This window comes from Zea mays, chromosome 10 (assembly GCF_902167145.1).
Source record: "Zea mays cultivar B73 chromosome 10, Zm-B73-REFERENCE-NAM-5.0, whole genome shotgun sequence".
Taxonomy (NCBI): domain Eukaryota; kingdom Viridiplantae; phylum Streptophyta; class Magnoliopsida; order Poales; family Poaceae; genus Zea; species Zea mays.
In genome coordinates this window covers 141,565,700-141,576,681 of record NC_050105.1, presented here as the reverse complement: position 1 = coordinate 141,576,681, position 10,982 = coordinate 141,565,700, and the positions used below count along the sequence as shown (strand labels likewise).

Below are 10,982 nucleotides of genomic sequence, written 5' to 3'. Positions count from 1 at the left end.
CCTCTGATTAACACGACAATTTGAAACCCGTTTCCATGGCATGGCATGTTACAAGGTACAAACCAGCCAACCCATATATATGGCAAGTTACTGAACTAAACTAGTACGAGATCCACCATCGAGCGAGAATAACAAACGTCAACATGCATCAACAAATGCAGCAATCTTGATCGCTAGCACTGTTGGGCTTTACATATTCGAAACAAATCATGATCACCCATCAAATAATAATCACCGTCACATGCATTGATGCATCCACGGTCACGGGAAGTTTAACGCTCTAATAATTTATCAAACGTTGCACCAGTGTTGTTTGCTGCTATAAATGGCACACCGAGCAGCATCTCCATGAACCATCACATCACAGGCGCTTATTAGCAGTCGGGTTATTAATATAAGGCCGCCCAGCCAGCCTAATCACTCCGCATAATTCGTGCTTGTGATCGAGCAGCTGTCGCTGTGTGTGTATAATGGCACTGGCAGGCAAGGCATCGGTCGCGCTGTTCCTCGCCGTGAACCTGGCGGTGTTCATCGCCATGGCCAGCGCCTGCGGTGGCAACTGCCCCACGCCGACCCCGTCCACCCCGTCGACGCCGACCCCGACGCCGGCCTCGTTCGGCAAGTGCCCCCGCGACGCGCTCAAGCTGGGCGTGTGCGCCAACGTGCTGGGACTGATCAAGGCCAAGGTGGGCGTGCCGCCCACGGAGCCATGCTGCCGGCTGCTGGAGGGGCTCGTCGACCTCGAGGCCGCCGTGTGCCTCTGCACCGCCATCAAGGGCGAGGTCCTCGGAATCAAGCTCAACCTGCCCGTCGACCTCAGCCTCATCCTCAACCACTGCGGCAAGACCGTGCCCACCGGATTCAAATGCCTCTAAGTCTAAGCACGCATTCAGCCGCGCGCTCGTCGCTGAAGAGTGTAGCTGGATCGTTTGGATTCAGATTTATTTGGTTTGTATCGTTTGTACTGGTCTGTACACGTAGCTCTTGTCTGATCAGATTTGGCTTCCCTTGCTTGCATTGATTTTCGATCTGTTTGTTTTAATCGTTTTGTATTATTCGATCTCTGTATGAATAAATACTTTTATCTGTTCAGTACGTACGTACATTTACTAAATTCGTTTCAGCCGCTTGTACCGTATTCTTAATGCAGTGCGTACGTCGTGACACGCGCCCTGTGCAAACTCCCATAACATTACATCGATACTAGGCCCAAGTGCTGGCTATGCTAAAAGATGAGACATACTATTCTCAATTGTTGGCACAAGTTTGATGCAACATCTTATGCATTAGATTCCAATTGGCCAGGCAGACATAGGAGCTATATATAGATCATATCACATAAGAACTTGAAAAGCTAACAGTCTGAGATAAATACAAAAGGACTGAACAGATCCACATGACAAGTGGTGCAGGTATATGTGAAGATTAGCCATATTGGACACTCTATTGTTAAAACTTAAAGCTGCAATCCTTTCTTAAACAATATTCTTTATGTTTCTAATAACGCTAGTAAAAGTCTTAATTCTGTACATTGCCATGCTAAAGATAATTATGCATATCTTGAATTTTGTCCTAGTGTCTTCTTTGTCGAGAATCAGACCATGAGGATAACTCTTCTTATAGGTCAGTGCCATCAGGGACTTTGTCTTCTTCCATCCTTACCGTCCACCAAATCAAGTCTTCCATACAACAAAACCAAGTTTCGTCAAGTGACATAATAGATTAGTCATGCTTTGGTTCCTATAGTTGTAAAGTCATTAGTAGATTTAGTAATGTTTGGCCGAGTCCTATGAACAAACAATATGTAATTCTTGTAAAAAGGCAAAAAGTTATCTAATGCCTTATAATAAATTTAATAATGTGTCTCATTATCCTTTTGGAGCTTATCTTCTCTAATGTTTGGGGCCCTGCCTCCAACTCAATTACTAGACATAAATATTGTGTTGTTTTATTGATGATTATAGTAAATATGCATGAATCTTGCTCCTAAAGTGCAAGTTTCAAGCATTTCAAATATTTTGTGAATTGTAAGCCTAGTTGAGCGCCAATTGAATCAGAAAATTCTTACCATACAGACTCACTAGGGAGGCAATATGACAACTCAATTCCTTCTTTGTGCAAGCCAAAATAACCCATCATGTCTCCTATCTCTATTCTCATCAACAAAATGGCTCAACCAAACACAAGCATCTTCACATACTTGAGATTGGGCTTGCCATTCTTGTCCATGCATCCATGCCAGATCTGCTCTATTCTCTCCCGTCAGCAGATTAGACATGAAGAAGTTATATACCTCATCATTTACCTCACTAGAAGCACGTCAGATCAATAAACGCACGGGACATATGATGTAGGGTTGGATATCTAACATTTTTATTCTCTGTATTATGAGTGGGTATACATGTTGCTTATATAGAGACGTGAGACTTCTTAGGGGTAAATTCGGTATTTACCCACATAATATTTCGTTAGGGTTTCATAACAGAATGGTCCTTGGCACTTTCGCAGGCTGTCGCGGGGCGGGCTTCGCCATAGGTTCTCTCTTTATAGGTAAGCAGCCTATTGAGGCCACGAGTTATTAGCGTGGATGGGCTAGCCAGTGGCATTTGATCATTGTGGAGTTTAGGCTGGAACTGGGAAGGGAAAGATCTTTACCGCGTATAGGTTGTGCGCACGAGTTAGCGCGAAGGAATAGCTTTACTTCCGCCTTGTTCGGTTATTCCTACAGTACATGGATTGGATGGGATTGGAAAAAATTTAGAACAACTTTGACTTGCTTGGGATTTAAACCCACCCAATCCCACTCAATCCATATGGATTGAGAGCTAACCGAACAAGCCCTTCGTTGGTTCTTTTGTTCCCAAAACATATAGGTTTTGCCGCGCGCTCTTTTGTTATTCCAGGATCCACCATGTCTAGCCTTTTTATGTGTAAATATGTAATGGTGTCTCCTAGAGACTCCACTATATATCCCACAGTATATTACATGTGTTAAGTTGGACGCACAAAGCTGCTACTTGTGCTCGGCTATGTAGGCCTGTCTTTTGCACAATGACAAAGTTTCTACTTCAAGAGCGCAATACTACAATAATGTTCAAATGTTTTGTAACCAGAATTTATGATATACAACTCTGATATATGCCTGAACAGAAGAAGTGCATGTTAGATAGGTATTCGAAAACTTCCGTGTGTGGTACCAATGCGCAGGGGGGGGGGGGGGGGGGGGCGCCTTCCTTCCACTAGTATTCCCCGTTCTTTTTTATTTGCCGTGGTTTAGTTCAAAAATAAATTAGCAGACAACACATATTCAAGAACGGATATAGTACTACACAGCATCACACGCCCATTCCATTGATGGTGGATGATCATTCCGTTCCTCCCTACAAATCCACAAACCGCTCGCTGTTTCAACACAGCACGCGCGATAAGATGGAGTATATTCTACACTAATCACGAGTAGTAATAGAGGCTAGCTAGATCCAAATCGGATCATGTTCTGGTCGTTCCTAGGCCACATTTGATCTGTCGAAACACGTTCTTCTCTACCGGTGGATAGGCACGGGTCCAGCAACCCGTGACCGCTGGATGAAGGCAATGACGCCGCATACGACGGCGAAGGATCCAGTGGTGACATATATTTTAGATCTCCTGCGTGTGGATACCAATGCGGCAGCAGTTCTATCGCGCGGTGCAGGAGTGCAGGACCCGATCACTGCGCTTCGGTGACCAGCTGTGGGACTAGAGGGTTGTTTGGTTCAGCTTTTTTCTAACCAGCTTTTCTGAAAATCTGGCTGTGGGAAGAATCTGGCTGTGGGGAGAATCTGAGTGTAATTACGATTACGTGTGGGAGAATCTGAGTATAATTACGATTACGTGTGGAGGAAGATAAAGTTGTTTATAGGGCTCAAGATCTAGAAAGTGACGGATTCGTACTATTATAACGACTCAACCGATTATGTGTTTATGTTGATTTTGGATGGTTTTTGTCCCAACGAATTTTATAGAAGCTGGCTGAAAAGCTGAGCGTTTGGCAGTCCGCAGCAACTTTTGGTGGCCAGAAGCTGCCAGAAGCTGAAACAAACAGCCCTGACCAGACTGGGACGCGTCAACTGTCGAATGATCGATCCAAAGCAATGGCCCATTGGCCCGGCACGAGAAAAAAAAGGCTTTCGTCGTAGGACCTGCTTCACATGTTTTAACCGTCACGGTCATGCAGGGGTGTTAGTCTCTACAACTATTAAGAGCCATTTGTAGACTGCCCCCACTCCCGTCCAGCAACGGCCTCCCGCACCGCACGGCAGCACGCCGCAAACCCCTGCGCAATAGCTGCCGTCCAGCCCCCGCCCCTGCTCCCCCACGCTGCGCGCGTCCGTGATGCCGGGGATCTGCAACCCCCCATCCCCTAGCCCCCTCCCCGCCCCTGCTCCCCCCACGCTGCGCGTGTCCGTGATGCCGGGGATCCATCTCCTCTCCCCCATCTCTCCTGTACGCACTCTCTCTCTCCTCCCCAAGCTGCTGACTGGCTCGCGAAGTCGCCAAGGGATCAATCGAGATCTAATCTCGTTTCTGAGATGGGTGCATCTACCGCCATGGGAGCGCTCGAGCAGGCCCACCTCGCGGCCGTCGCTTCCGCATGCGATGATGATGAGCAAAACGACGCCGCAGGCCTTGCACGACGGCGACGAACCCGTCGACACCGCGTCGCCGGCGACGAGCCCCGACGGGGATGCCACGAAGCAGCAGGATTGCGCGTCCTCCGCCACGCCGCATTCTCCTCCGCCGGCGGCGGCGACGGCGGGCTGCTGGAGCACCTTGTCGAGCGTGGCGCGGAGGCCAGCGGCGACGGCCTCGTGGCTCCTGGCGACGCCCAGCCACGCCTGGCCCTCCCCGGCTAGCTGCCGGAGCCGCTCCTCCAGATCCGCGCCGCGGCGGCGCGCGCGCTCCAGCTCTGCCTCCGCGGCGCGGAGCCGAGCCTCCGCCGCGCGGCCCACGGCTGGCTCACGGTCCAGCATCATGGCAACGTAGAGCGGCAGCACAGCCGTGAGCACTGGTCGGGCGTGAAGATGCGCTACCACCGGATCCTCCCAAGAGTTTGTTTCTCTGCAGAGAACCCATGGTCATGCGACGAGCCACGGCTCATCGACGAAAGCCGCTTCACTGCAAGTCTGCAACATGCTCACCATCCAGCATTGTCGTCATCTTGTACACAATCCTAGCTCCTCTCCTCCTTCAGACTGTCTAGGCGCTGGAACGCAGTGAGTCTCCAACTGTGTGCCTCGCTGGCCTTCTTTAGTAATCGGGCCTTCAAGATTGCCATGCAACAAACGCAATGGAGCAGACAAGCAAGCCAAGGACAATTAGCAACTTGAAGGTATTGGACATGCCATCGTAGGTGTGTGCATCATGGCCTAGTCGCTAGCACGAGCCCAGACAGGTTATTGTAGAAGTCTATGGCCGTAAGGCTCTGCATTGCAGCAATGGTTGCCGATATTTCTCCACCAAGGTGGTTCCGGGACAGGTTCAGGTAGTTGAGTATTCGGCTATTAATGGTTATTTCGACTGAGGTCCAGGTAGGTGAGCAAGCGGTACTTCCCATCTCCGGCGACGCACCAGTGCCGGAAATCGGCAGGAAGCTACCGGACAGGGAGCCGGTCGTCGGCGATCCAGCGCATCGGATCGGGCGGCAGAGAAGGACTCGGGTTGTTTTGAAAAACGGGGTAGGCGATCATAGGGCCACCTCCTTCGTTACTGAGCTCCGGTTATGGCTGATGATGCTCGACAGTGGTTAAATCTGGCAAGAAGCACAAAATACCAAAGTTGTGGGTGTTATAATACTAGAAATGCAATTGCTTGGTTCAGGATAATAATTTTACGAAGCCCAGACATGGGATACCTCCGTTCCAAAAAAACTCTCAGAGACACCGTGTCCGTCGACGAACAAAGGATTTACTGTGACGCAACGCACGCACCTCGACCCGCACCAGCGCGTCGACCTCCACGCCCTGGTGGTACAGCTGCGACAGGACGCCACTGGCCATCGGGCGGCTGGTGTTGGGGCTTGACGAGGACGACCGCCATGAGGGCCTGTGCTGGACACCCAAGCATGTCTCCAAGGCCTTCCGCGATGGCACCCGAGGTACAGGGGTCCCACTGCTTTCAACTCTCCAATTTCCCTCTCCCCTGACATCGTGGATCCGTCTGTAACTGTCGTCCCCGTGCTTTGTCTCTCTGTGGAAAATGGTGTCTTCCTTCTTACTATCTCGTTCTACACCCTCCACATGCTTGCACGGTGTTTGGGTTGATGTTCATGTCAGTGTTAATATTCTAAGCAATCACGCCTATCTTATAAGATTAGTGACCACAAATATATTCACTTTAAGTTCTTGTTGGTACAGTCTTGCATGTGGTTCCAAAGTGTAGTTTATTACCCATGTTTCTTCCTGTGAAAATAAGGCTATATAATTTGGTCAACAAAAAACAAGGTTAAATATGTTGTTTGCTGGTATTTTTCATGTAACCTATATGTTTACATGTTATTTGCAAATACCCCAGCAGAAAGTTATATGCACACTGACTAACTGTGTTGAATGCATAAAGCAGGCGCACAATCACACCTGCCTGGATGGCACTTTGGCTATTCTTTTTCCTTTTTAATAATAGAAAAAACAGGTAAATTATATATGCAAATAACCGTTGGAAAAATCCTTCCTTGTGAGCATTGCTAATAGTTTGTGAAATTCATCTATATGCATGGAAACATCTTGCAGAGCATGCAGGGCTTTATATCCCATTAGACAGAGCACATTAGACGACAGAGTGGTGTCAACTTTGGGCATATCGGGAGCTAGGAGAGCATGGGCGGCAGGCTTCTGCCATGGTCAATTTTTTTGGTTTTGGCTCCCTCATGTGCAGGGCCGATGCAAGCGAAGGTGATATTGAGGGCCCCTTTGGTAGGGCTTATTTTTCAGCTTCGGCTCTGGCTCATGCAAAAGTTATGCCAAACACCTCTTTTTCAAATGGCTTCACCAGTGAAGTGCTTTTCCAAAATGAACTATAGGGCATGAGCCAAAAAAGTGGCTCACCCGGCTTCAGCTCACGTCATTTTTGCACAATAGCCCTCCCACCAGTCCAAATTATTTTTTGGTCCTGCCCTCAATCCCTAGCCACGTACAGGAGAGATAAACTATACCAGGGTCTTTCTGAAAAACAACCTATAAGCCGTTTTGCCAAATAATTTTTCAGAATGGCTTTGGCTCATCTAAAGAAGTGGCTTCACCTCGTGAGCCAGAGCCAAAGTCGTTTTTGGAGAAGCCAGAGCCCTGTCAAAGGGGCCCTGAAACATCTAGAGAGGAGGGGCTCAGCAGTATCTGAGAGAGCTAAAACTATGTAAATTATTTAAGGGGGTGTTTGGTTTATAGGGACTAATTTTTTTGTCCATCAATTTTATTATATTTTAGTCCCTAAAATATTAAATATGGAAAATAAAACTCTATTTTAGTTTAACTATTTAGAAATTTAGTAACTAAAATGAAATAAAATAAAGGGACTAAAAATTAGTGATGGAGTACCGCCAGTGTTAAGCCAGTAAACTGGCGCATGCTGGTCCAGAGTAATTAAGGTAAGAATGTAGGATATGGAGACTGGTAAATACGTAGGGTTGTTTTTAGTTATTACTATACTATTTTGTAATGTAATTAATGTTCGTCGCTACTTCCCAGCAGTGGTGTAGTTGCTCCTGATTTGTTCGCCCATCATGATGTACATGATCATCACTCATGTTCTCTCCTTACATGCTTAGGCTTCCGATCGTTTTGTAGCTGTTGTGATAGAGATCTGACAAGTCTAAGCAGGAAAGTGTGTAGAACTCCCCGCTGTCAAAATGTAATTATTTCTGGTGAAATCTAGAGTTCTGTAGAAATTTTGCATTCCATCAAACAGTCAATACATTACACATGCATTTGTCGATTGTTCTTTTCGTTGGAAGTAGTTTGATCATTCCCATATGTTCATACCTAATGCAATAGTCACTTTCGGATTGATGTGGCATTACACGAACATAGTTTTTATTTTTAACCCATGTTCATTGACTTGCAGATTCTGGAAGCACTTACAGCAAAGAATTGCCGAGAGGACTTTTCGCAGGAATCATTAGAGACACTTGGGGATTCTTTTTCAACTATATTACAGCCCAACACTTTTTTGGCAAATACAAAAATCAGCATGAAGGCGCGCTGACCAAGATGAATAAAAACGTGATCTCGAATGCAGCTTTATGCCAGCTTGCTTGCAGTAACAGTCTTGCGGTAGTCTTACCTAACCTGGCTTCTTTTTTGAAATCTTAAGTTTTGTTTACGTGAGTTGTCCCTAGAATCGTAGATTTGCAAACATAATCTACCGAATACAGCAGTTTGGATCAGCATAGTATCTGAATTTGCTCCTGATTGTATTCTATGCAATGTCGTGTAATATACTTGCCTGATTTATTGTGTTTCCCTTATAATTGCCGTGTAATATACTTTCCCGACCTATTGATATAATGTTGTGTTAATACTTGCTTCATATATAATGTTGTGTAATATCTATTAATATATCGCTTGATTGTATCAGAAAATCGTGACTGACTGTTTCCCTTGCCTAATTTATTGTGTTTCCTTTTTTATTCTGTGTTTTCTTTCTGAGGGCATGCATGATTATATTCCTCGAGCTTCCGATTAACCTCGAGCTCTGGACATCACAATTAAAAACTGTTCTCGTAGCTCGTGCCGACAATGGCGACCTCTGTTGAGCGGCACCTGCCCCCCCCCCCCACCCGTGGTCGACCATTGTGCCTCCCAAGAGCTTCAACATGTTCTGCTCCGGTGGCCCAGGAGGCAAGCGTCGCACCCACCCCGATTTTGATTCCATGGAAAAATACAACATTCCCGCCGGACTGGCGATCATCGTACCTCCTGTGCCTCGAGGTGGAGCCAGCCGTCTACGACTCGCGTGGCGAGGCCACATCTGACGCGTGGGTGCGGCGCCACCCGGCGCTTGTCCGGCTCACGGGCAAGCACCCCTTCAACTTAGAGCCTTTGGTGTCGTGGCTGATGGCGCACGACTTCATCACCCCGGCACCGCACCACTACCACTACTAGAAAAATGTCGGCTAGAAACCGACGTTCTTACTCTAATAGATCAACGTTCTTATGTTAAGAATATCGGCTTACCGACATACTTAACCGACATACGTGGTGGTGGGGCTCGTGACTCTCGTGAGACGCCCCGCCAAGCTGACCATGGAGCAGCTGGTGACGGAGTTCGAGGCCTTGGAACTCCCCGTGACGCTGGTATGCGTGGCCAACCAACACAAGGAGCATAACAGGGTGTGCCAGAAAGTGGGCTTGAACTGGCCTCAGTGCCATCTCCACGTCCATGCAGTGCGGCACGCGCCTCTGCGACATGCTGTGTCACTACGGCGTCATGGGCGCCACGGACGACGTCGTCAATGTGTGCTTCAATACTGATTCTTTAGAAATACTAAAACATTTATAATTTGGAACAGTCTTACCACATGGATTTAACATATCATAGTGATGTTTGTATTTCTGTATCTATGTTTTATACTAAATTTTAACTCCCGTGGCAACGCACGGGCATCCACCTAGTATTGACTGATGTCTCTAATATGTACCAATATTAAAGTCATCAGAAGACACCGGTCGGTACTAATTTCAATTAAGTCTTATATTGTTCGAGCTATAATGTGTATATATATGGATGTAATATAATTTAGAAAAAATAGGAATTTTTAGATTGTATTTATATCCAAATCAACCGCTAAAGAATTATTATATAGATTGTTGAAAGGATGTACAAAATATAAGTTATATGTGAAAGGGAAATGTGCCCTTGGGCCATTTCTAAGTATTTTGGTGATTGAGTGCCAACACAAGTGCTTAAATGTGAATTCATGCCTATGGATGAATAAAGTGCAAATCAAGAGCAAAGGTATGTTTCTAAGTCTTAGTACATTGATTTTGTGTACTAATATACTTGTCTAAGTATTGGAAACAGGAAGAAAAAGAAAAGGAAAGAGGTGGTTGTGTACAGCCAAGGGGCTGTTTCGGTCTGGGGCACCGGACTGTCCGGTGGTGCACCGGACAGTGTCCGGTGCGCCAGGCTGCCTCGGCCGAAGTAGCCGCTCTCGGGAATTCGCCGACGGCGTACGGCTAAAATTCACCGGACTGTCCGGTGTACACCGGACTGTCCGGTGAGCCAACGGTCGGCTAGGGTCAACGGTCGGCCACGGATTCTGCGCGCGACACGTGGCCAAGCCAACGGTCGGAAAGGGGCACCGGACTGTCCGGTGTGCACCGGACATGTCCGGTGCGCCAACGGCTCCCAGATCTGCAACGGTCGACTGCGCTGTTTAAGGAAGGAAATCGGGCACCGGACAGTGTCCGGTGTGCACCGGACTGTCCGGTGCGCCCGATGACAGAAGGCAAGGATGGCCTTCCAGATTTGTTCTCAACGGCTCCTAGCTGCCTTGGGGCTATAAAAGGGACCCCTAGGCGCATGGAGGAGTACAACAAGCAACCTTAGAGCATTCTTGATCATCCACACTCAGTCTTTGCGCATTCGTTTGTCATTCTAAGTGATTCGAGCTCCGTTCTAGTGAGAACTTTGAGATAGTCTTTTGAGCTCGATTCTTGGCCGTGTGTGTGTGCGCATTTTGCTGTGGATTTGTGTGTGTTGCTTCTCTCCCTTACTCCGTATTTCTTTGTGAATCTCAAGTGTAAGGGTGAGAGACTCCAAGTTGTGGAGATTACTCGCAAACGGGATATTGAAAGGAAAAGCATAACACTGTGGTATTCAAGTTGATCATTGGATCACTTGAGAGGAGTTGAGTGCAACTCCCGTCCGTTGGGACGCCACAACGTGGAGTAGGCAAGTTTTGTACTTGGCCGAACCACGGGATAAATCACTGTGTCTTCTCTGTGTTG

General features: G+C 47.4%; 1 protein-coding gene and 1 pseudogene across 3 annotated transcripts; both read left to right on the top strand.

The window, feature by feature from the left end:
• Nucleotides 1-352: 352 nt before the first annotated feature.
• On the top strand, nucleotides 353-1,095 carry LOC100286227 (cortical cell-delineating protein). Its single transcript, NM_001159115.2, has one exon. It carries the CDS (start codon nucleotides 471-473, stop codon nucleotides 873-875), a length of 405 nt encoding a protein of 134 aa, NP_001152587.1. The 5' UTR covers nucleotides 353-470; the 3' UTR covers nucleotides 876-1,095.
• A 3,246-nt stretch (nucleotides 1,096-4,341) lies between these two features.
• Nucleotides 4,342-8,507, top strand: LOC100383270 (mucin pseudogene; annotated as a pseudogene). 2 transcript variants are annotated; one of them, NR_159464.1, is made up of 2 exons: nucleotides 4,342-6,136; nucleotides 8,095-8,493. The product of NR_159464.1 is annotated as a mucin pseudogene, transcript variant 1 (transcript). The 2 variants fall into 2 exon arrangements; NR_159465.1 differs by having other exon boundaries at nucleotides 4,357-8,507.
• The last annotated feature ends 2,475 nt before the right edge of the window (nucleotides 8,508-10,982 follow it).